The 27656-nt window shown below is 34.2% G+C and overlaps 1 protein-coding gene across 1 annotated transcript in view; it reads right to left on the bottom strand.

Annotated features, from left to right (window-relative positions):
* Positions 1-7466: 7466 nt before the first annotated feature.
* Positions 7467-27656, bottom strand: part of SLC22A4 (solute carrier family 22 member 4) — a 90447-nt gene continuing 70257 nt past the window's right edge. Inside the window, exons 6-10 of the mRNA XM_051978228.1 lie at positions 26049-26149; positions 20224-20438; positions 15590-15772; positions 14114-14249; positions 7467-10263 (exon numbers count right to left, since the gene is read on the bottom strand). Coding sequence (XP_051834188.1) covers positions 10188-10263; positions 14114-14249; positions 15590-15772; positions 20224-20438; positions 26049-26149 — 711 coding nt within the window. The 3' untranslated portion in view covers positions 7467-10187. The remainder of the gene's footprint in view (positions 10264-14113; positions 14250-15589; positions 15773-20223; positions 20439-26048; positions 26150-27656) is intronic.

The raw sequence follows: 27656 nt of genomic DNA, 5'->3' as shown, positions 1-27656 counted from the left end.
TGTTTTTTCCCTTTTGTTTTCTTTAATAAAGGAATGACTTTTTGGAAGGATCAGTAGAGTGAATAATGTAAGTGATATTGAAAACAAAAGATATGAATAAAATTTATTTTTTAAAATGGACTGATTAAAATCATTAGCATTACAAAAATGTCACTGATCGTTGCCTCTCTGTGCTCCCATTCTTTTTAAATTGGCGGATTATGCTTTTTACAATTATCTTCATAATTTCTCTATATATTGCCTTTATAAACAAAGCCTTTTCAGGGATTATCTGCCAGAGAAGGATAGTCTTTAATAATAATAATAATATGTAATTTGTTTTCTGTGAAGTGTTTTGATATTTTCAAGTATGTGGATTTTTTTTTTTTTTACTTAGATACACTTCAAGATGAAATTTCCATTCTGTTCTCAGTCTGAGTACCCTGAGAATGCAGATCAGAAGTCCTTTGCATATTAAATGATTTTCTTGAATTTCTGTGAGTAAAAATTCATCACTGAGTCTAATCTGATGATGAATTTACCTTGAATTTATCATATCTGCTCTTTATTTTCATTGAGCTCAAAGACTCATAACCTCAAAAAGCTTTTCTGACTTGTACCAGCTAGAACTTTGGCTCTGCTTTTATATAGTCTTTGAGAACTCACTGTTACTTCTTAGTATCAGAACACATTTTTCATGGAAGATTATTTAACAATTCTGACAAAAACAAGATAAAGTAGATCTAAATTAGTGATTTGTGTCCTGGACCTCTTTGGCAGATTAATGATATCTGTGACTCCTTAAAAACAATTTGTTACTTAACATTTATAATGGAAGAAAATGTTAAATTTCACTTAGTGGTTAGTGAAAATAAAAGTGTAATTTTTTTTTCCACATCCAAGTTCCACATCCACAGATACCTTTGGACCTCAGATTAAGAACTCCTTGGCTAGATTCTTTTTGTACAGCAAAATAACTGTTAGGACATGTATACTTGTATTGTATTTAATTTATACTTTAACATATTTAACATGTATTAGTCAACTTGCCATGGGGAGGGGAAGGGATAGGGGGAAGGAGGAGAAAAATTGGAACAAAAGGTTTGGCAGTTGTCAATGCTGTAAAATTACCCATGCATATAACTTGTAAATAAAAAGCTATTATATATATACTCCTTGTCTAGGAAGATATTTGAAATTTTGATTGGAAAGATATTTGAAATTTTGATTGGATTTGAGCAATTTTTCAAAGGTAATAAATATTTGATTAAAAGTTTTGTATCTTCAGAGATGAGTAAGCATACTAGATGCTTCTTAGCCTGGGATCTGTAGATAGTTTTTAGGGAGTTCTGTGAACTTGGACACAAATCCAAATAATATCTTTACTTTAATATTAGTATTCATTTTAAAAACATTATTCAGAAAAGGGTTTGCCAATTTGCCAGACTGCCAAAATAGGTCCATGACACAAAAAAGTTTAATAATTCCTGATCTAGACATTCATTTTGCCTAAAAGCATCAAACTGGCCCAAATATTCTCAAAAAGTCTCTTCTCGCTCTATGATTGTACAATTCTACAATTAGGTTGACTCAATTCACAAACTAGTTGAAAAAAGAAGTTGTTGGGAGAGCTTTAAACTCTAGACCTTGTCCTGATAATAATAAATTAGTTAAAGAGTTAACATGACTATTTTATCCTACTATAACCAGGAAGAAGGAAGGAAGCAGATTTGGAAGATCTGAGTCCAAAGTTCAAACTCAGTTATATTCATTTAAAAGTCTCTATCTACTGCAGCTTTTTTCTTTCTTGCTTGCTTGCTTCCTTTCTCCCTTCCTCTCTCTCTCTCTCTCTCTCTCTCTCTCTCTCTCTCTCTCTCTCTCTCTCTCTCTCTCTCTCTCTCTTTATTTCTCTCTCTTTCTTTCTTTCTTTTGTTTCCTGACATGTAATTGGATTTGCTAGGTTATTTGTTATTATAATACCTTATAATTATGTCTACAATAGGAACTTAGCAATTTTATTGTCTAGTTATAATGCTTCTCAGGTCAGTTACTCAGTTGAGCAGGACATTAATTAAAATCAGAGTAGGGCTTGAAACATTTTGCAGACTTTAGTAAAATAAATCAAAGTTTGAGAAATATGGGATTAAAAACCAATACTTCAATTACTTGAGCAGCTTAGAAAAACACTCATCCTTAATTTTATGAGCATAAAGTCTATCATTTAAAATCACAATTTACCTTTAAGAGATAAGAACTTACTTTATAATCTTGACAAAATAATAATAAAATTTTTGGGGAAAGTTTAAGATTTTAAGGGAAATAAAATTTAAAATGCTGTAATAAAGGCTTAACATAATCAGATGTTAACGGCAACTAGACAGCTTAGTGGATAGAGAGCTGGCCCTGCAATCAGGAATATCTGAATTCAGATCTCTGGCACTATCTGTGTGGCCTTGGACAAGATACTTATTTCCTTTGCCTTAATTCATTGGAGAAGAAAATGATAAGCCCCTTTAGTATTTTTGCCAAGAAAACTCCATGGACAATATAGCCCATGGGGTCATGAAGAATTGGAAAGGACTGAATGATTGAACTGCAACAAACATTACCAGATTTAGAAATATTTTACAGAACAGATATCATCAAAACAATTTGGCACTGGTTTAAAAAACAGAAAAGTAGATTAGTGAAAGAGGATAAATAAGTCCTATAAACTAAGAAACTTGGTGGTTGACAAACACATTAAACTATTGAAAAGAGTAAAAGGGTGGAAGAAAAAAATTGGTTTAGATTAATAGTTGTACCATATGCCACAATAAATTCTGAATGAATAAGCAACCTAAATGTAAAAGACCATATAATAAAACGAGATGAATGGAAAGAAATACCTTTAAGATTTTTGATTAAGGGGAGAATTCACAATTGAATAAGAGATAGAAGTGATTGCTAAGGCGAATAGATCATTTTATTGACAGAAACCTAAAAAACCCCAATGACTCTTTTGATTAGGATCAATACAACTAGCATACAAATACATTTTTGAATGAAAAGAAATTTTTGCATCAAATATTTTTAATAAAAGTCTGAAAGCCAAGATCTAACATAATTAAAGAAGACCAAGAGCCATTCCCTAATATTTTGCCAAAGATAATGAGCAATTTGCCAGAAATAAATGTAAGAGATAAGGAACCATGGAAAGTATACTAAATACTTTATTTCATTTCATATGCAGCAAATTCTCAAGCATGTTAAAAGACAGAGGGCTATAGGAAATTGTTGTTGAGAAATATACACTGTTGTATTTTAAACTGGCCCAAGGCTTCTGAAAAAAATTTGGAGTTATTTAAGAAAAATTACTAAATAGTCCATACACAATTTTTTGACCTTGTAATTCCACTACTGGGCACATACCTCAGACAGGACAGTCACAGAAGGATTTCTCATGTTCTACATATTCCACACAGATATTTTTATTTTAAAATATGATTAAACTCTTTATTATTCAAATACAAATATATGATCCAAAGTAAAGCTCTGATGTTTGTATAGAAGATAATAGTAGTTGAATAAGATGAAGGTGTAATTGTCAGTGATGTGGCATACATGTGAACTACTAGACATCTGTTTCACCAAGCAGGTGAAGTTAAAGGAGAGCTTTTACAAGTAAATGCTGCTTTAAGGCAGCATGTAAAGCAAGGAAGTTGAGTTGCAAACAGTCATAGATTTAGGTAATACTGACTGAAACTATAAATTGAAGAGTTCCTCATCTACTCCCACTGAGGGAAAGATGACTAACTATCATTTTAGTCACAATCATCAATGTAGTGCTATCATCTTATACCTGACAGACAAGGCCATATTCAAGCTAAAATCACAGGAGAAAAAACAGATTAATAACACTCATTAGATTCCTGTTTATACTTCTCAATGAACTTTAAGCATGTTGTCTATTGTTATTACTAGCCTAAAGTCTTGTGCCTTCTAGCTGTTAGCTTCTGTTAGTGAATTATGACCTCTCAATAGTATTTTCACCAAATATTCTTAGTAGCAGTCTCTGGAAACAAAATGATTGCCCATCTTTTGGAAAATGTTTGAAAAAATGTGGTATGTTAATGTAATGGGTTATTGGTCTATAAGACATGATATAAAAATAAGGAATTCCAATGTACATGTTAAGAACTATGTAAAGTGGTGAAAAGCAAAGATCAAAGTGTGTGTGTGTGTGTGTGTGTGTGTGTGTGTGTGTGTGTGTGTGTGTAGTTGTTGGTACTTCATTTTCAAAGAAGATGTATATATGTATGTGTATGGGCCATAATAGTATAAATGAAAACAACACAAGACATTAGAACTCAGATTCAATTCAATGACCAATCTTATCTTTAGAGGATCAACACAGATGCATGCTTCCATTTGTGAAGAATGTTATTCAATTGTTAAACTCTTTAGAAGAGTTTAATTGTCCTTGGTACAAGAGAGAATGGTGGTGGTAATGTATTAGGAAGTGCAAAAATAACAACAAAAACAGCAATAAAATGCTATTTTAAAGGAGGGGGTCTGAATTTTAAAGAAGGGGATATCATTGAAATAATTATGATTTTGAACAATTGGGATTATCCCTTTAGAGTATTTCAGTGTTCTAAAATCAAACATTAGTGGCTATAAACCAGGGGTTCTTAATTGGAAGTCAGTGAACTTTTAAAATATTTTTATGAGTGCATGTCAATATATTTGTCTTACTTTTTAATCCTTTGTATTTTTATGTACTTAAAAACATTATTTTGAGAAAGAGTCCAGACTGCCAAAGGAATCCATGACAGAAAAAAAAGATTAAGGAGTCCTGCTTTAGAATATGGCTTCAGGACATAGGAGAAGCTCAGTATGTTGTTTTGCTTCTAAAGAAAGTGTGTGGGACAGGTGCTATACCCCTTTCCCAAATTAACTTCTCAGAGATATCTTCAGGTATAAAGAGAAAGCATTTATTTAGTCCCTGCAGGGAGAGGCCCAGACACACACCTGGGAGCCATCCATAGTTCCCGAAGCAGTTTCTTTCCTTAAGTGACTGTTTCTCTGATTGGGTGTCTCTTGTGTTTGTATCTTTAATCCTTCTATTGGACTTTGAGTTCTCTCAAACTAAAGACCTATTGAACAACTTATTCAACTGGGAAAGTTACTTCTAGACTCCACTCATCAGTGGTTCTCAAAATATGGTCTAGAGAACCTTGGGGATCTCTGAAACCTTTTTAGAGAGTCTACAAATTCAAAAATAGTTTTTATTTCCAATATGGTAAGTGTCTATAAATATAATCCAGATAAACAAAAATGCTCAATTTGGAGAGCTCCTCCATAGAGGAGATCCTAAATAATTTTTAATAGGATAAAGATACTGAAAACAAAAGTTTGAGAACCACTCACTGCATAGATGATGAAGAATGGGGAAAAGAAAAGGAAATCCTTATTTCTCTGTCCTCCTCCCAAGACTCTTCTCTACAAAGAACTTCTACTACTTCCTAAATGGAATTATTGTCTAGGATTCAGCTGTTTAAAGTCTGGCAAATGAGTAACTGTTTTGTTTTGTTTTGCTTTGGGTTCAATGAGGGGGTCTTCTTTTAATTCCTTCATTATAAATGGATCATGGAGTAGCATTTTTATAACTAGTTTAATATATCATTAACAAAAATTAAATCCCTATACTATTTGTTGGCTTTATAAACCAGAAGAATGAAGTATGTCTTTTGGGCAACATCAGCTAGTAACAGAGGAATAGACTGGTCCTATTCCAGTCTGAAGTCTCATGCTGTCTAATGCTTTTGTAATTGATTTTAATGACCATGACTTCTGGCCTAGGTACAGAATCATCATCTCCTTTTTCTCCCCCATCTTTATCTTATTTCCATCACTTGTAATATTATGCTCACACATGATGAATCAATGAATCAATTAATAAACATTTACTCATATACTTTGAGGACACAAAAAAACTCAAAAATATTTAGACAGCAAGGATTTGGTCTTCAGCATCTTTCAGAGATAGTGCCATGTAAAGATTGAACAGGAACACAAACATTTCCAGTCTGATTTTTAAGTATATTGGCTAGTCTACCTCAAATACAAACTTTTGCATCTTAATAGGAGTGATAACTTAATCAGTTATCAGGAAAACAACAGGCAAACAAGTTATATGTATGTATGCATATATACATACATATATATTAAGTTTTTTTTCTGTTGGGATTACTTATTGGTCAGAAATAAGGTAGCATAACTGTTAGCAGTATTGTTATCTTGAATTATAAAGAAAACTAGTACATATATTAAGTTTTATATGGGACAAATAGGAAATAATTAAAAGAGGAAAAGAATTGCAATTAATAGGAGTAATTAAAGGCTTCTAGTAGAAAGTGTGACTTAAAAGAAGCCAGCTGGGTGGAGGAGAGCCAGAAAAAATTTCCAGAATACATTAAATGGTATAAAGATATGAAATAAGCACACAGTGGATGGAAAGGGTGGTACAGGTCACTTGGAAAATGGCTCACTTTCCCATAATATATTGAAATCAAAATACATATCCAGGAAAAAAAATAAAGCAAGAGTTGCTAGGAGGAAGAACTATGAAGAAGATGGAAATATGGTTATTATCTCTTCTATAGAAATGGAAGTGTGACATTCTTCACCTCTGGAAATTATGTGTAAAAATTTTTGGCTCTTCCTTTATTTTGGAGAAGTCTGAATTATTATGGTATTAAAAGATTAAAATATGTTGATATACAATGCTACACATATATCATTTCTGAGTTTCTAAACTTTTTCTGTATTGTTTGCTGGCCTTTATGTGTTATTTGCATCTTCTGCAAAGTTCCCCCAAAATTCCCATTTAATTTCTTATGCCAAGCCATGATATAGTTAAATTATGATGGGGAAAGTCTAAATTTGGAATAGATAATCGTAGTTTTCTAGGAGTGGAAACAGTAAGAAAAGCCATGAGCTGGCAACAAGAATTGGATGCAACAAGGTTGCAGATTTATCTGGACAAACCCTAGGACTTATACGTATCCTATACCTTTGTGCTTGGGACTTCAATGCTTGACATCACAACTATTTGCAGAGATTATGACTTCCTGAGAAAGAATTACTATGAATTCCTCAAGTACTTCTAGAAATATCTAGAAAATATTTAATAAATATCTTCTCTCTAGTAGACTTCTTTTACACAGTTAATTAAACCATAATTTGCTTTATAGTTACTAAGTATAATATGAAAAACTTGGAAATATACTAAAAATATCATAGAAATAAAATATACCATATTGACCTTTTCACTTTAAGGCAGAAACAATGTTTAAAGTAAAAAAATTTGACAGTGTAAAAACCCTGATATATCACCCTTGAACTTGTATTTACAGGGATTGGGTGAGGGGAGGGTTGTGCCTCCACCTAGGGGAAAGAGCAGTAAAAGTTTAAATAAAATTTAAATAAATAAGCAGGCAATAGAAATAGAAACATTTTACTCTTTACTAATTTGTAATATCAAATGTTCAAATACAAAGCAACAGATGTTTCCAAAGAAAGCAAAAGATGGTTATAATGAAATAAAATAATTTCTTAGTGATGTCTGTCCTTGGAATCAAACGATGGTTTGAATCCCAGCTGAGCCAGCAGTACATTGCAGTAGATATTATTGGCCTTAGAATCAGGTTTTAATCCCATTTTAGATACTTATTAGCTATATGGACCTTGGTAAGTCACTTCACCTCTCTAGACCTCAGTTTATCCATTTGTAGAATGGGAGAGGGAAAGGTTGGATTAGATAAACTGTAGGGTCTCTTTTAGCCTTTAGCTGTGTGATTGGGCAAGTCACAACTCTTTGTCTCAGTATCTTCATCTGTAAAATGAAGGAACTGGATCAGGTAATCCCTAGGTCCCTTCCTGCTAGAGCATTTATAATCTTTGAAGAATACAGGAAAGTTTAAGGCACTTATTTCTATACATATTGTACCATCTTGAAATCATTGACAGTTTAAAATTCAAGTCATTGTTAACTAGGGAATACATTATGACCTTTCCAAAAATTCTTCTCACTCACTCACTCACAGATCATATTTTTGATCATATATAATTTTCAGGGAGCAAATCATAATAAAAAAAACCACTAAGTGAAACAGTATCATAGGGATGTTACCAAATAACTTTTTTTGCTATTTGACAGTTATTATATATACAATACATCCCTATCAAATGTGCTTAATAAATGCTTAAGCTTTCAGGCCCAGAAGAGGCAGATTTTTTTCCTCCTAGAATATATAAGACTGAATGATAAAATAAGTGAGTGAAAATAGGGAGAGAACCCCCACAATACCAAACATTTAAAAATGCTTATCTGATTTTTTTGCTCTGTAGAGGCCATGAGATTTATAAAATACTTTAATATGTTTAAAATTACATTTGTAATAATTTGCAATAGGTTCAGTGCATCAATGCTTCTACATATATATATGTATATATATATATGCATTTATATGTATATCTAACAAACAATAGCACCCTCTGACAAATTCTCTTTTAAGAAGGTTAATTGATGTTAGTGTCAAAGATTTTGAGATGAGCATATTTAAATGATGAAAAAAAAAAAAAAAAACTTGTTTAGATGCCAAGTCAGAAGTTTCTTTGAAAAGCACTTAGATCTGGAAAGTTTCCTTGTCAAGGACAATTCTTTTCAAGAGCCACTGAGGATATATCAAAAAACTAGTAATCAACAGTGGGTTTTTTTAACATAGAAATTTTTCTGTCAAAGAAAATTCTTTTCAGGAACCACAGAAAACATAAGGAAAAAAAAAAACTTGTGGTCATTAATGGTTTACTTCGGGGCTTAAGATGAGTCAGCTTATTGCAATGATGCTTCAAGTGTTTTTCTATTTTTCTTCAGAAAAAAAACATTTTAAAGAGGAATGCATGTAGACAATATTTAGATAACAAGGATTTGTACAGAGACAGTGTCATGTAAAGATCCGAGCAGGAACATTAACATTTCCAGTCTGATTTTTAAGTGTGTAGGCTAGCCTACATTAAACACAAATTTTTGCATCTTAACAGGAGTGCTAATTTAGTCAATTTACCCTAAATCAAGATGCCTGTCACTGACAATATACAATGGGAAAGATGGGGACACATCTGAACAGTAGTGCTTAGAAACAGAGAACCTATTTCTGGAAAAGAGATGTTTTTAATGATTTTAAAAAAAAACCTATTTCTAGCAGATTCCATTTTAAAGTGTGCTTAGGTCAGATTATTGTCATGAACAAATGAATACTAGTGTGGCAATATCCATGTCAATAAGATGACTTGGTAGTGCACTTTTATTTTAAACTTTTCCTAACATACAATAGAAATATCTGATTTGTAAACACTTGTAGTATAACAGAATAATTCTCATATTCAAAAGGAATACTGAAAAATTTGGAGTTTTCATGAGGATACTTTGTATGAGGATGCTGGTACTAGAGCCAAAGACTATCATCCTAGCTCTATTGTGGGGGTGATGGCAGATGGGTCTCTTTGACCAGCTTCTTTACCTCTACAATTTACCTTTACTATCATAAAGACTTTTGCCATTAGTCTATCTTAAGTCTATCTGGGAAGCAGAGTTAATGTTTTAAAAAATATCTTCAAATATTAGGATAAAAATTTTTTACATTATTATACATCAAACATCGGGAGTAGGAATATTACAAAATTATATCTATATTAAAGGGAATGCCAAATATTTTTGTTTCAGAAATGACTCCATTGGGAATTAAGCTTCGACTAAAAAAAATAAATAAAACCCCAAATATCTCTCAGTACCCAAAACTATACCCTTGCCTTTAACTTCTAAGATAGGAATGCAAAACATTTCTGATGTGAGTGGTATTTGCATGTCTAAAAATAAGTGAGACACCCTGAGCATTTCATTTCTTAGCTATCATGTCCTCAAAAAGCATTGTGGACCTCCTTCACAGACATAAATAAAGTCATTGCATTTGAGAACTCTATGGAAACCTATTTTGATTCTGGTTGACAAGACAAGGCATCAGAAATAGCAGCACCTTAGTTTAATCACATGGCAAATATGGGATGCTCTTTGTGTTTTCCATCAGGTAATTCTTTCTGGCAGGATATGCTTTGGGTTCTCCTCAGTCTCAGAGATCTCCATTTACTAAATTCACAGAAGTTGGTCAGAACGCAGTTATGAGAACCTTAGGAGTCTCCTCTCTTCCAGTGGAGTTCCTTGGTTTTTTCCTGGATCTGAAACTGGAAAAAACATTTCTGCTTAGCTGTTTAGTTAAACAACTAATTTAAAAAAATTAAAGCCGTTTAATAATTTCCCTCTTGTCCCAAATATTTCACGAGCCACACAAACAGAATTTTAGAGATAGAAGAGACTTCAGAGATTATTTCATCTAGTCCAACAACCTGTGCAAGGATCCCCTTTGTCATCACAATCCTCAAATTCACCACTTAATGTCCAATCTGTTGGTGATAAGTCCCTTTGTGTGTAGCTGAATTGCATATTGATTTAACATTTATCAGTTGGTAAAGACATTTTCACTCTTTTTCTTTTTCCTTCTCTGAATCACAATGTGCATGTAATTGGGATAATATCTATACTATTGAGTCTCTGAGTAAATAAGTACATGTGATGAATTCACTAAAGACAAACTAGGAAAAATAGAAAGATTGAAAAGTAGTCTTTTGTACCATGCTGTCCCTTTCTGCTTCTGTAGTGGTTTATTATGAATTCACCCATACATATATTTTTATTTCATGAGGCAATTGGGATTAAGTGACTTGCCCAGGCTCACATAGCTAGGAAGTGCCAAGTGTCTAAGGCTGGATTTGCACTCAGATCTTCCTGATTCCAGGGCTAGTGCTCTATTCATTGTGCCATCTAGCTGCTCTCTAGCTGCTCTCATTAGTACTTTTAAATAAATTTGTATTATGTTAATCATAATGACACTAATACATTTGAAAAATAATAATATATATGCCTGATTTATAGTATTTATTCAATCTAAAAGACCATGTTTGCTTATTTATTTCAATGAGTCATTTCATGAGATAAAGGCAGAGATGGGGATAGAGACAATGAATAAAAATATCTGGAAGTGAGATATGGAATGTTACATTTAGGAATAGCAGGGAAACCATTGTCACTGGGAGTAATGTGTAAGACTGGAATGAAGTGTGTGTGTGTGTGAGGGAATGATGAATTGTCCACTATTAATATCAGGAAGAGATGAAGCTAAAATTGCCAAAGGTATGGTACAAGAACACAACGATCCACTTGGATCTTTAAAAAAGATGTTCATAGAAGATGGAAGTCAGGACAGAAAATGTAAAAACAAAAACATGACATGGTAATATTGGAATAGTATTAAGAGCTCAAAACCTTCTAGAAAATTGAAGTCATCAAATTAATGCTAAGAAAAACAAAATAGACTTTTTCAAATATATTGGAGAAAGAAAAGACTTTTGCAGTGGATGGAATGAGGATAATGAATGATGGAAAGAAATCAGAGCTATTCCATTGTTTAGGAAAAAACTGTGAAGATCAAAAAAAATGCTTAATAGAAGTTAAAAATCAGTACAAATAAGGAGATTGTGAATTTTTATGAGTTTGTGAATTGTATCTGACCTGTGAAGGATATGTTAGAGGCACTGGAAGGAAATTGTAGGGTTAGTTGTAGGCTTTATATAATGAAAAACTATAATAATGATAGTTATTCAAAAGTGGAATGGACCACCTCAGGAAGCAGTGATTTCATTTTCTCTAAGTATCTTCTTCTTCTTCTTCTTCTTCTTCTTCTTCTTCTTCTTCTTCTTCTTCTTCTTCTTCTTCTTCTTCCTCTTCCTCCTCCTCCTCTTCCTTCTTTTTCTTTCTTCTTTCTTCTTCTTTCTCCTTCTTCTTTCTTCTTCTTTGAGGAAAAAAGTTGAGGGGAGGGGGTATATTCAAATATGTTGCAAAGATAATGTCAACAGTACTAGATACAATGAGGAGACCTAGTGAGTCTGAGTCACTAGGAGAATGGTAGTGCCTTTGATAGTAATAGGAAAGTTTGGAAAGAGAAGAGTTTTTGGAGAAAGACAATGAATTCAGTTTTAACCATGTTGAGTTTAAGTTGTCTGCAAAAAGCAGTCCAGTGTCTGATAATTTGGATTTTGAGACTGGAAGTTAAGGAGAGACTGAATTAGGACTGAATAAGTAGATCCGAGAATCATCAGTATATAGTGAAATCCATGGGAACTGATGAGATCATCAAGTGAAGCAGTACAGAAGAAAAAGAGAAGGGTACCCAGGACAGAGACCTGTGGGATACCTGTGGTCAATGGGTTTAATCTACATCATGATCCAGCAAAGGAGATTAAGAAGGAGTGGTTAGATAGGTAGGACCATCAACAGAGAGTAATAACTCAAAAAACCTATTAAGAAGGAAGTATCAGAGAGAAGAGATGATTGACTGACAATGCTGAAAGCTACAGAGAGTTCAAGAAGAATGAAAATCAAGAAAAATGTCATTGGATAGATATAGAGATCACTGGTAGCTTTCCAATTCTGAGAGTCTTCTATTAGAAAAATCAAAGTTGTGACTGACCCAGTGAACAATGGATCACCCTGTGGATGTGATTAGGCCACCTAGCATGAGTTGCAAAAAAAAAGTAGAATTCATTCTTCTTTTACATTGGATAAAAAAGGAAACAGGACATGTCATGTATTAAAACACTGCATGGAATAATGGAAAGGAATCAGAAAGGATCCACATTTGAATTCTGATTTTTACACTTTGTTTAATTACGGGAAAGTCACAACCTCTTTGAGCCTCAGTTTAATAAAAAAGAGGAGACTAATATTTGTAAAATTTACCAGAGAGGGCCTTTAGTAAACATTGAGGCAGCTATATGGCTCAGTAGATAGAATGCTGGGCCTGATGGTCAGGAAAATCCAAGTTCAAATGCAGCCTGACATTTACTAGCTATGTGATGCTGAGCAAGTCATTTAACATCTGTATGCCTCAATTCATAGGAGACTGAAATGGCAAACCACTCTAATATCTTTGTCAAGAAAACCCTAGTGACATGTTATGGTCCACTGGGTCATGAAGAGTTGGACATGACTGAACAAGAAACATTTACTAAGCACTTATAATATGACATTGTGCTATTTAATTGAGATAAATGATGGAGAATGCCACAGCCAATCAATGAAACAAACAATTGAACCACCTCCATTTAGCCCTGACAACATTATCAGGAGAAAAATACATGAATGTTCCCACATGATAAAGATATCAAATGACAATTCTTTCTGTTATTATTATCAACAAATGTGAGACCACAAACAGATAGAAGCTCAAGGGTTACACTGACAGTCTGAGAATAGGCAAACATTTTAAGGAATATTTCCAGTGAGTTGGGTAGATTCTCAATGAAGGATTGGTGAAAGGACACAGGGAGGAATTTCACAGGGTGAGAAGAGATTGATGGGTCTAAATGGGCATTAAAAAAAAAATTATCCAGATAATGAGATCCCTTTAGGTATTGAGATATGTGTTCAATTACAATGATGTATTATGCCGTTTTGTTAATACACACAATTTTATTAACACATAATTTTTGTCAACACGTGATTTTGTTAATGCACAATTTTGTTAACAAACCTTTATTTTTCAAACTTCTTTATCACTTATGAATGAGAACCATCTGAATAAAAGTTAAGATGGTTTGCTAGAGTAGATAGAGAGATAGCCCTGGGTCAGGAAGACCCGGGTTCAAATTCTGTTTCTGATACCCACTAGCTATGGGGATCATGTAAATGGCTTAAACAACTTAAGTGTCTCAAACAACTCTGTAGGACCATAATTATGAGGATTGGGAGTTGTTCCTCTGCATCAGTGATCCAACATTGATGAAGTCATAGACCTGGAATCTTTTCTCTCATCCCCTGACCATGCCAGATATTTTAAGAAAGGAAGAATGAAAAACATAAAAAAGGGTTTGCTTAGTGACAATAAGTTATTACTTAATGATTTTTTCTTTAAACACTTTTGAATGACAATATCAGCTTCACTTTGACTTTAGCAGAGACTGGATCAAATTTACCTACCCTTTTACCTTCTGCATCTGTTCAAAGGTTTCTGGTAGTGCCATTCCAAGGCTTTCTGGGAAAAGCAGGGTAACGATGCCAATAAGCACTGTTAGGCTGCCCATAAGAACATAGGGCAGGATTTTGTCATAAGCACCTAGTAGAAAATGAGAATCATAGAATCAGAGATTTAGTGTTGGAAAGAATCTCAAATGCCTACCTATGCAGGAACTTTTCTATAACTCTTAATTCAGCTTGGTCAGAGGAGACTACTTGTAATAAGGACTCCATGAATGCTACATATGACGATTTCTTTGCTAAGACATCAGCAGAATTTGAAGCTAGGGTTTTAGATTTAAAATCCTTCAAAGGCCAGAAAAAACATATGAAATGTCAGTTTCTTGTTGGCAGCCTCAGTGGAACCTCTGGACTTCCACAATCATTTACTTGCTTAATTTTACATTCCCTTGGGAGCTTCCATGTAAGTTAGCACTCAGTCATCCATGTGAAACAGATTGTTCTTTTAGTGGAGGAATTGAGCTAACTCAGCCCCCACACCCCATTTATTGAAATAAGGTGGGAGAATTTTTTTTTGTTCAGTCATTTTAGTCCTGTCTTACTCTTTGTGATCCCATTTGAGGTTGACAAATATATTGGAATGGTTTAGCATTTTCTTCTCCAGCCCATTTTTTTCCTTCAGCCCATTTTTTAATAGATTAGGAACTGAGACAAACTAAGGGTTAAGTGACTTGTCCAAGATCATATATAACTAGTAAGTGTCTGAGACAAGATTTGAACTCAGGAAGATGAGACCCAGTACTCTATTTACTGTGCCACTTGGCTGCTTCCTAGGGAAACTTAGAGTGAAGCAAAGTGATTGACAGTACTGCTAAAATCAATAGACATTGTAAATGGAGTAAGACTTTGAGAATCCAATATCTAATATTGTTCAGAAAAAAATCAATCTTAAAGTAAAGGAAATAAAATTTAAATAGGGAACCTGAGATATATAAAAAGTCAAAAAACCTCATGGAAATGTATTTTTTTCATTTGTTGGATTGAATACAGTTTCACATGAAGTCATGGTGTCAGTTTGTTTTAGGTAACTAATTTGTTACAGGGTAGGCTTAATGGGGGATGGTCTCTAGTAATGACTATGATATTAAAAACGAAGGCATTGATTGAAAAATACATAATAAAACATACCTCCTCCCTCCTGACAGTGAGTTAGGGGAGTAATGAGGGAGTAATGAATGTTGTATACACATATTTTTGCTTTAATTGTTTTCCTTTGATATGAGATGTTTCAGACTAGAAGGGAAAGGTGGGTGTCTCCAGAAATTATTATTACAAAAACAGAAACCTCAATAAAAACATTTTTTAAAGGTATCAAAATAGAAAAAATCTTTGGAGATTAAGCATTTTAAGGTTTTAATGTACATAGCTGAATTTTTCTTGATTTAGAAAGAATGAACTAGGCATAAGTAAAAAGCTCACCAAGATAAACGAAGTAAGGAGCAATGATACTTCCCACTCTGGAGGACATGGAAGTAGCACCCACAGCCATGTTTCTGACAAGGGTTGGGTAGAGTTCAGCTGTGAAGACGTAGAGCATTGAGAATGCAGAGGTGATTCCAAACTTTCCTAGCATCACTAAGGCAGTGGACAGGAAATGGTATTCTAGAAAATGAATACAATAAGACTATGAGTTTTAGAAGTAATTGTCTAACCCCAATTTCCTTTCCTTTCTATTTTGATGCTGTTTTGTATATTTTCTATTAATTAAGTAAACCTTTTGCTTGGAAAGCTGGTTACTATTTTCCATCATGCAGAAAAGCAACAAATAAGTTTCTTAAGAAACTTTTGGGTCACCCTTTATAAAGAGGAGTCTTCTTCTGAGGTTGCCTATCACTGGCATCACTATCAGATATGGCAAAGGAAGATTGCTTTGTACTTTGTACTACTCTAATCCTAGATCCCTTATGATTTCGATGACCTTTGTACGGCTTCTGTGCATTTGTCACAAATAGTTCCTGACTAAGTCACTAGTGAGTTAATGTAGTTAAACAAATAACAACTCCCAAAGAGAAGGGCTTTTCCTTTCTCTGCTGGTTTTAAAGATGGAAGTATATAGTGTACTTATCACATCACTCTTTAAAGTTTTAATATTTTAACGCTGTGGTCAATTATATAACATGAAAAAAAACTGAATGGATAAATACGCTTACCAGTGAAATTTGTTCTATTTGTTACTTAGCTCTGTGAAGGTCTCACTTAGCCAGAAAATCACTGAACCTAGGCAGGGAATTATATGCTCTATTATCTCTCACAATTAAGGTCATAACATTGATATAATTACTAGCATTTATCTAATACTTTAAGTTTTACAAAGTGCTTTATATATGTTATCTCATTTTGTTCTCAAAACAATCCTGGGAGATGTTGTTATTATTATCCCTATTTTATACATGAGGAAACCAACATAGATTAAATAACTTGCCCAGCTAACAAGTATCTGACTCAAGATTTGAATTCAGATCTTCCTCCCTTCAAGTCCAATGCACCCTCCCATGTATTACCTATTTCTTTTATTACTTCTCGATAAAACCATGTCCTAGTTCATGAGTTAAAACTACTGATGCTTATTTAGCCTTATTTAGCCTTTTTCATACTTGGTATTATGTCTGCTCTATGGCTAGCAATATTTATCTTTTGTTTCTCTACTCCATGGGATTCAGAATTGCAATCTTCAGTGCAATCCCCCTTCCCCTGTTCTTTCTCCTTGTATTCTCATTATTATCCCAGACTTTTTCCTCTCAATTCTTATTTTCTCCTTTGTTATTTTCTTCTACTGGGTTATCTGATGTTGACTCTATCATTAACAAATTTCTCCTTAATTGTGGATGTCTTTCCTTCACATACTTTTTGGGAGAGTATCTGGACTATAAGAACCCAAGCTGTGGGGACTCACTAATCCTGTGGAGATGGGAGCGTCTGGATCCCAAGTATATCTAAAAGGAGCACCAGCATTTTAACCAACAAGTACTAATACTATGTGGGTGGAAGGGCTCTCAAGCATGACCAAAAAGGGATACAGTTGGGATTGACACATTCTGTACAGTGCTAACCAGAAAGGGCTCTGGGCCGAAGCTCATGAATCTGATCTCATTGAGTAGAGTGACTTTTTATTTTTGTCTTTGAATCGTTAATATCTGGCACAGTCCTCACATATGATAGGTACTCAATAAAAACTTGTTAGATTCAATTGTGATGCTCATAGAAATCTAGTTTTCTCCTTAAGAAACTATGGCTCTTGCTGCTCTTTGCAGTACTGGTTCATATTTCTCTCCTACTCAACAATATCAAGAGGATGATTCATCATTCTTCTTGTTCTCCATTGCTACTTTGAGACCTTCTTTCTGCCATTATCCTCAGCCATCTCTTCATATTATAAATTTGCTCCAATTGTCTATATCACATTGTGCAGATATTGCTGTTATCTCCTTAACTCCAGATAAGCTTTCTTCCTTTCTCAGTGGTTTTATTCTCTAGCTCCAGTGATCTACCTTTATCCCTTCAGTATTCATGTTGAAGTCTTTTTGAATGATCTAGAATCTCAGTTTCATATCCTTATCTCTTATGACCCTGGTATTCTCTCTACCTCAGCCAGAAAGAGGGTATGGTTATAAAGATGGCTATTTGCATGGAGACATAGACCAGCTCCAACATACCTACTCCTGTAAGAATCTAAAATTTGCACCAAACTGAACGATCATTAAGAAATCAAATGAGAAACTATAGCAAAGAGAGAGAAGCAGATGCAGAGAGACAAAGAAAGATGGAAAAATACAGAGAAAGAAACAGAGATGTACACAGAGAGAAAAAGAATCAGACAGACAGATACAGAGTCAGACGGACAGATACAGACAGATACACAGAGAGACAGAGGCAGAAACAGAGACAGACTGACAGATGCAGAGAAAGATGGATAGACAAACAGAGAGTTACTTAGGGAATGGACAAAAAAACAGAAGCCCACTGGCAACAGGAAAAGGGAGGCCAACAAAGTCAGTATGAGTGCAAAACAGGCAATAAGCCAATATCTCAGTACAGAAACATGAGATTGGCAAGCCTCTATGTCCAGAGGCAAAAAGAGTAGAGGACTCCCCCAAGAAAGCCTGAGGGTAAGGACCTTGGACAGCCTGAGCAGTGGCATGGAAACATTCAGATTAGGACATCCCAGACTTTTGGGCTCCAAGGTCCCTAGCATCTATCTTGACATATTAAAGAAGACCCAGTATTTTGAACTTCATAAATCTAGGGAGGCCTAATTGTGGGATGTAGAGATCAACATAAGAACTCAAATGACATAGCAAAATCAAACAGGCCCACTTACCACATACAAATACACACCAGGAGTCATAGCCTGGCCCTAGTACAAAGCCCCATTTCAGGAATTAAAAACTGGAGAAGTAAGACTGACTACAATTAAAAATTTTAAATTATATATTAGCAATACTTATAATTATAGATTTGTGAATTTCCCCAAACAAGAAGTTAATAACAGGAATATCTGCAGAAATCCAAAGGAAAAAAATGGATTTCCCATTAGGACTACGTGGATATTTAGAAGAAACAAATGATACATATATGTATGTGTATATATAAATATATATATGTGTGTATGTGCATATACTCACACATATATATTTTGGAGAAAAGAATTGGAAGGAGAAAAATTAGTTTGGAAACTTTGCCTAAATAATGACTGAAAACTAGATTACACTGATTAGAAATCAATGACTCCATAAGACAGCAAGAAATATCAGAACAAAATCAGAAGATTAAAAAAAGAATGAGATGTAAGATATCTGTTATAAACAATAGACCTAAAAATAGGTGAAAATAATTTGAGAATCTTCCGATTCCCTGAAAAGCATGATTCCCCACACTTATCACAAAAGCCTTGAACATTATATTTCAAGAAATCACAAATGAAAACTATCTAGCTCTATTAGAACCAGAAGGCAAAGTAAAAATAGAAAGAATTTACCAATTACCTCCTGAAAGGAACCCTCAAAAGAAAACTAGTAGGAATGTCATAGCTCAAATCCTAATCTTCCTCATCAAAAAAAAAAAAATACATATATACAGTAAGCATTAAGAAACAGTTTACTAAGTTACTAAGGGAACCAACAGTTCGGATTACCCAAAACCTGACAGCTTCCACTAAAGATGAGAGAAGGTCTTAAAATATAATATTCCAAAAGGCAAAAGATAAAGATTTATAACAAACAATAAAGAACTAAGTATCAGCCTATGGGAATGGAAAGGAGGAGAAATGGATTTTTCACAGAATAGAGGACTTTCAAGAATTTCTAACAAAAAGATAAAAGCTGAATAGGAACTTTGAAATACAATACAAAACCTGAGAGAGCTTTTTATCCTTGCAACTGGAAGGAGCCAAATAAAAACCTTTCAGCCTGTCATTTATCTTGAATCTACCTTTCTGACTTTATTTCACATTATCCCTCTTCATGTACTTAATGTTCTGCTCAAACTGGCCCATTAGCTCTTCCTGAAATAAGCCTGGGAGGCACTTGTGCCTGCAATAAACTCCCTCTTCATTTTGACCTAGATCTTATCTTCTAGGAAGATAGGTTCCCCTATCAACTCTTCTAGGTAGTCCTTTCCCCTCCTACAAATGAAAACATTCATTACCTCATCAAATAGTCATTAAGCTCTTTGCCTGGCTCCCCCCTTTCCCTTTACTGCTTCCTCTATTGACTGAGCAAGTATATCTTTCCAACAAAGTAAAACATCCTGAGGAAAGGGACCATTTCCATTTTGTCTGTTTTCAGTGCCCGTCGTGGTGATTTGCATATTGTAGGTTCTTAATAAATGTTTAATTGAATTGAATTAAATCATCATTCACATGTCTAAAACCAGGGCTAATTTTATGGTTCTCTACTGTAAAACGATATTAATATAATTTGTTTTACTAGGAAGTTCAGACAGTAAATTGTGAGAACATATAACATAATATGACATTTTGATGGCCTGAAAAAAAAGTTGTTTTTTTTTTCTTTCTTTCTGTAAAGTTAGTATATGATATCAGCTAAACTTCTCACCAATGGGTACCAGCTGAATGAAAAGGAGAACCCCTCCACCTAGGAATAGTGTCCCAGCAATGATATATCGTCGGGGCAGGCTTCGGAGCAGCAGCCAGGCTATCACATAGGCAGGAACTTCAATGGCAGCAGATAGAAAACAATTCAGATAGACGTCTCCATGCAAATTAGGAGTGTTGAGAGAGAGACCAAAATAACCTACTGACACCAGCATCCTGAAAGACAGAGAAGAAGAAAAGAAAGAAGAGAATTTAATCTTGCCAGTCTCACTTTGGTCAAAGATTGGTCCCAGAGATACTTTATGGACAATACTTCAACAACCTATTGATTCTGGGACTAATTAGGTTGGAAATATCAATTTTTCTCCTATAGAACTTCAATCCTTTATCACTATTATTCAAGGATGAGTTTTTCAGCCTTGCAGATTTTTTTTGTTTGTTTAAAGAAATAGCTTAGAATTCATTCTTAGACCAAAAGATGGGTAGTAGAAGAGGAAGACCTACTTACAGTTAGGTTCAGACACAAAAATGAAACTCATTGTGAGGCAAAAAGAATGAAAAACCCAAACTGCTTCTTATTTCCAGAAGATATGACCTGCACATTGTGTGGTAGTTATATAGTGATAATAAAAGTAAGCATTTATATAGCACCTACTTCTGTGTGCCAAGTGCTTTGCAAATCATCTCATTTCAATCTCACAACAACTCTGGTTGAAAGGTGCTATTATTACACTTATTTTACAAGGAGGAAGAGAGAGGTTAGGGGCCTTGCTGAAGGTCACTACCTTACTATGGTAGCTACACGTATAGCTAGTATATGTGGAAGGCTGGATTGAACTTAACTCTTCCTGACCATTGGTCTAATCCTCTATCTTTTCCTCTTCCCAGTTGCTCAAGTTACAGTTTACTTTCAATTAGAATCTGTTCTGTGTGTGGGGGAAATAACTACACTTTGAAGGTTCTGCTGTATATAAATTGTTGCTATAAAGCACATGATAAGAAAACGGAGGGCCTCCAGATTCTAAGGAGTATATGAGGGAACTATTGGAACTTTTGGTCATTACAGAAATGGATGTAAACAAGTTTATGCTAAGTTAGAAAGCACATGTCCTTAAGAAGTGAGTTAGACACATTTACCTAATAATCTAAATTTCTTTTACTACTCAAATTTAATGAAATTTAGGTTTTTAAATTTTAATTTTAAAAATAAATTAAAATTAAATTTAAAAAATCTGTTAATGAAAATTTATGTAGGCTATATGCAGATAGTTAAAAAAGTGACTCAAGTACATTATTGGTCTCCTGGAGATCTTCCTGCAGGTATAATCCAATTTAGGAAAGTAAGATGGCTAATCACCATACAAAAATAGATTCCTCAATAACCAAAGAAATGAACTTCAACTTTAAGATATTACTCCATAGAGGCTATAAATGGAAAAATAGTCAGAAAAAATGTTGCCAGGCTCTTAGGAAACAAATACTCTATTATTGTTAGTTAAATCATCAACAGGTACAAATATTTTTTAGGGCAATTTGTGATTCTTAAGAGTAAGTAAGAGTCACAAAGCCAATCATGCTTTTGACCCAGAAATTACATTTTTAGGATTTCATTCTATAAACATTGTGCAAAAGAATAAATGATCTCTCTGTACAAAAATATCCATAGTTTATTTATGTATGTAGTAAAAACCTCTAGCTCATATGGCTGAGGATCAATAACTAAAATAATTATAGTAACACTAATCTCCTAGAATTTTGTGGTGCTTTAAAAAGCAATTGATATGAGGAAATCGAGGAAGACCTATAATAAGTGATATTAATCTAAATCTGAAGTATCAGAGTTATAAGCATATGGTCCTTGGTTCTATTTAAAGAAAGGAAACAAAATCAAAAGTGGCAAACCAAGAACTACTGGAGGAGAGGGCACAGGTCAAACCCATTTTTGTTTATGAGTTACTTGTTAATTCAGTTGGCAACACTTTATTAAATGCTAAAGGTTTTTTTCTTATTTAAGACTTTGCTCCTTTATTGTTTGTCCTTGCTGATGATTGTGAAGTTTATAATACTTTTTTTTTTAAGTACAATACAGTTCTGCAGGGAAGGACACCAATATGTCTTTCTGAAAGCGTAGCATGATTAAAAAGAGTGAAAACTTTGTATCTAGGATTCTGTATTTATTTAATCCCAGTATCCACAAATCCACATATCATCTCTATTATCTTTGAGGTTTATTGTTAATTTATTCTAGCATTGGTCTGTCAGGAAGACCTAAGTTCAATTGCAGCCTTAGACACCCAATAGCCATGTAATCCTGGGCAAGTAACTTTACCTACTTGCTTCAATTTCCTCAACTATAAGATAGGGATAGTAATATCATCTATCTCACAGTTGTTGTAAAGATTAAATAAAATGATATTTCTAAAGTGCACAGTGCCTGGCATATATATAGTAGGCACCTTCCATATCACCACAGAGATTATCCCCAGACAGTAAACTTATAAACAATTTTTAAAAATGATATTTTATTATACTTGTTTTTAAAATGTTTCTATTATTAATGTGAATAACATGAACATTTCCATAAATAGTGAAGAAAAGAAAAAGAGGATTATATCCGAAACTGAGAATTTGGATGTGGATTATGCATACAACTTAGTTTTTTAAAAGCATATATTCAATTTAATATGACACTGGCATGCTTGTCATATTTGCTTCTGAACTTCCTTCTACTCTCATCTGTGTACTTTGGTACACACCCTTTCTCCCTCTTTCTCTCCCTCTCTCCTTCCCTCCCTCTCTCCCTCCCTTTCTCCTTCCGTCCCACCCTTCCTTTCTTTCTTTCTTTCTTTCTTTCTTTGTTTCTTTTCTTTCTTTGTTTCTTTGTTTCTTTTCTTTCTTTCTTTCTTTCTTTCTTTCTTTCTTCTTCCTTCCTTCCTTCCTTCCTTCCTTCCTTCCTTCCTTCCTTCCTTCCTTCTTCCTTCCTTCCTTCCTTCCTTCCTCCCTCCTTCCCTCCCTCCCTTCTACTCTCCCTCTCTCTCACTTTCTTCCTTTTCTTTTCCTTCCTTCCTTTTCCTATGGACAATATTTAAGATACTTGCCCAACCCTGAAGTCTGAACTAAAAACTGTATTAGTTTAAAATAAAAGTAGACACTGACTTGGAACAGAACTAAGATGAAAAACAAGTGTGATTTCTCTGGAAAAAAAAAAACTTTTCATACATCTTTAAAATTCCATTAGTTATAACAAAATAATTTAGCATAAGATCCAAGTCTTCTGAAGACCTGTATTATACCTTGGGCCATCTTAGAGGTCATGTGATTTTGTTATGAATTAGCTTAAACTACTAAAACTTAAAATTGCACTGAGATTTTTGGGACATGCTGAACAATGAAGAGTCCCTTATGGACAGCACTAATCATTTTGCTCCCTCCATTCTGAACTTTGGACTACCTGAAGAAATGATCATACAATCATAGGATTAGAATGACAAGGGCCTTTACAAACCATTTAGCTCAGTTCCCTTACTTTACAGATGAAGACGCTGAAGCCCAGAGAACTTAAGTGATGTGCACAATGTCACAGAGGAGGTAAGAAGAAGAGTTGTAGGTTGATTTAGGTCTTCTGGTTCTTTCTTAATTTTGCAATTTTCCCACTCAAAAGTCTTCTGTAACATTATTTTATAGGAAATCAGGCAATTCCATAATTGAAGAAGTTTGTTCATAGGCCTAAATATTGTAATGCAGCTAAAAGTGGATGTATTGTAAAATTGGCAAGTATCTACTGTAAAGCCCTCTGTTTAGAGGCTGCCCTTCCTTTTAGTACTTTGGCAGAGGCCCAATTAGTAGGGGATTCAAGATCTGTGTGCTTTCAGTGTTCAAAAAAATGTCTTATGAAATAAAAATGTAAGGGAATATATGGACTAATAGATAGATTTTTGTCCTGTGGACCATAATGCTTCAAAGACAACGATAGTTTCCAGCTGATATTTCAGAGAACATTTCAAAAAAAATGAAAATTAACAAATCTGAAGTGTATACTCAAGCATATGCATATGATACTTCGTCTAGGTTTAGAAAACTATTTAGCCATTTAATAAAGATAGTCCCTCTTAGCATACATGTCACTCAGAGTTTTCTAAATATGTATGTAAATGTCATATTTATTTCTAAATAAAAACAAATAGCAGCAGCAGTGGGTCAGCTACAGTAGATAGAGTGCCAGGCTTGGGGTGAGGAAGACTCATCATTCTGATTTTAAATCTGACTTAGATATTTATTATTTGTGTGATTCTTAACTCTATATGTAAAATGAATTAGAGAAGGAAATGGCAAACTATTCCAGTATTTTTGTCAGGAAAACCCCAAATGGGGTCACAAAGAGTTGGTCATAACTGAAACAACTGAACAGTAACAACAACAGTAGGCATAGGAGTGGTAGGAGCAGCAGCATCTTCTATATTATAGTCATATCAGGAAATGATGTGGAAGATTTTCATAAACCTATAAGTTATATATAATAGAGATGATTAAATTTTGGCAAGAAGATCTGAGAATGATGGGAACTCAAAATGCACTATATACGACTGGAATCTTTTTGCTCCAACAGTTACCTATTGTTGTCCTGATAGCTTTTATCTGCTTTTCTCCTTTATCCTATTTCTCAGAGGGGGCAATTGACACCTTCAGATCCTAGTCTTGGATCTAAGATAATTTTTAAGTTTAACTATAGCAAGCATATATATATATATATATATATATATATATATATTATATATATATATATATATATATATATATTTTTTTTTTTTTTTGAATTTCATCCTTATCTTTATCTTGCCATTGGACCCAAGTGACTCTGCAGGAGTGGGTGAAGCTGGTGATTTTGCACAGCCCTGCTTCATTTAAGTCCAATTCACTTTTTAAAAATTTATTTTTATTTTCAAAACATATGCATGGATAATTTTTTCACCATTGATCCTTGCAAAACCTTGTGTACCAAATTTTCCCCTCCTTCTCTCCCACTCCCTCCCCTAGATAGCAAGTAATCCAATGTATAGCAAGTACGTTTTTTGAAAATACCCTAATATGACATCATTCAGCATATTTTGTTATGGCACTGGGGAATCTTAGCTTGTTGTTTTTTGGGTTTTTTTTTTGATACAACTAGAAGTCAACAGAATTTCTGTCTTTAAAACTAAAACTCCTGGCTCAGATACCAATCAGGTCAATCATCTTGTTCTTAATCCCAAAGAATTAAGAAGACTTTTTTGGGATGAGGCACAAGGAGCTGCAATTAGGAGTTAAAGTATCTGAGGGAAATTAAGTTGCCAGGTTTTGAGAGAAGGATCAGTGCAACAGACATTCTGGAAGAGGGGTTGATCCATTGCCTAGAGAGCCTGATGCCATTTCATCAGGGTGAAGGAGGAAGGTAGGCCTCAGGACCCTGGGTTGTGAGCCTAGGAGCAGTTGTGCTACTCAGAATGAAATCTTCTTCCCCTCCTCACTTGCTTCCTTGAACCTTGTTGGCACCCTAAGCTAATGGTCTAATTGCTAATAATGGCTTAGGACACAGTTCTAGCAGCCTGTTTTGTCACTTAAAATCAAGAAATCATATGAAGTTCCTGAATATCCATCATTGTCAAATCCCAGAAAGTGAATTTAGAATAAATTCCATACTACTTGGAATATCAGTATTCTTAATTTGTCATTGATATGGCTTCCAGTCCTCGGGCCTATTGCTTCCCCTAACTTAAACAAACAAACCTCAAACAACCCCACAAGCTTCTTTGTAGTGGACATACATTTTTAGGTAATGGTCTAACTTACCACAACATCAAAGACATAATGGTGATTATGGCAATGTGACGAGTTCTGAATAGATCCAGGATGAATGCCTTTTGCTGTTCTAGGGGAGTTAACTCCTGGAGCTAAAAGAATGAAGATAATTTTTAGATCAGATAAAGGAAAACATGAGAAAATTCTTAAACGAACAGTGACACCTGCTTAATCTGGCATCCTCATGGGACAGGATAGTCCCATCTCCTCTCTGCCACAAATGTATTATTGGTCTTTAATTCCATTTGGCATTTGATCATTCTGATTGGTCCTATATGGTTCCATAATTGTTTCATGTTCCTCTAGGAGACTATGAACTCTTCAAAAGCAGGAACATAGGACTTCTGTCTCCCTAGCATAGGATTGAGAGGAACTTACTATTTTCTCAATAAATATTTAAAAAATTGGGTTGAACTCAGAATGGGAACACTGAATAACAATGCCAATTCAGGTAGGTTGGTTAAGTGGAATGATTATTTCAAGGATGGTTTGTACAATGGATCTGCCCTGGGAAGACTAAGCTTTCTGAAGCTTCCCATCATCTGTGAGTATAAATCCAGAATCACTAAATACATATATACAGCTTCCTAGTCTCTGAACTTCTAATGGATGCTGACAAGATCCCCATCCTGCCATTTGCTACTTGTTGGATGTTAGGCAAATATTTTATCCTCTATGGGCCTCCATAGCACATAACACATAATTGGCACTTAATCAGTGCTTGTTGTCTTAACTCTAAAATTAGTGTAAATGACTAGATGACTTGTGATATACCTTTCCATTTTAAAAATCTAAATGACTATGATTTTAGAACTATATCCTGTAGGCTAAGATATCCTGGATGTAGTTCTCCTTTTGATATTTGAGAGGGAGCAGGCTATAGAGAAGGGGTCACTCCACTTGGAATCAGAAAGACTGGATTCAGATGTCATTTTACTAGCTGTGTGACCCTGAGCAAGGCAAATCAGACTTCTTTGTGACTGAGTTTCATTATCTGTAAGATGAGGTTGGACTCAATAATCTTCCAGTCGTAAATCTAAGATAATAATATCAACATTTACACAGCATTATAAAATTTGCCAAAAACCTTAGAATTTATCATTTAATCCTCACAATAATCTGTGAAATAGGTGCTATTTTCATTTTGTAGCAAAGTTAAGAGAAATTAAGTGACTTCTCCAATGTCATACAGTTAAGTGGTATCTGAGATAGAATTTGAAATCAGATCTTCCTGTCTCCAAATCCAGGATTTCAGGTACCATGCTGTCTACCTCCTTACATGATTCTAAAAACATCACAAGATTCTAGTACTTCCTATTATACAGAAACATAGTCTCCACTGCAACAAAACTAATGTCCTTCATGCTTTAAAATGCAGACCAAATCTCACCATTTGCATCACCAAATCTCACTATCACCATTCACCAATTTCTAGGAATCCTTCACAAATTTATGCCAAACTCAGCATAAACCCACAAATCCCTTCAAATTTCACATTACCTTCATCAGTGTGCTTTTAAAATGAAAGCTAAAATGAAAGCTCCCTGAGGGCAGCAATTATTTTTTCTTTGTCTCTCTATCTCTGTATCTGTATACAGG

Source organism: Antechinus flavipes, chromosome 2 (assembly GCF_016432865.1).
Source record: "Antechinus flavipes isolate AdamAnt ecotype Samford, QLD, Australia chromosome 2, AdamAnt_v2, whole genome shotgun sequence".
Lineage (NCBI taxonomy): Eukaryota > Metazoa > Chordata > Mammalia > Dasyuromorphia > Dasyuridae > Antechinus > Antechinus flavipes.
This window is presented reverse-complemented; position numbering and strand designations above follow the sequence as displayed.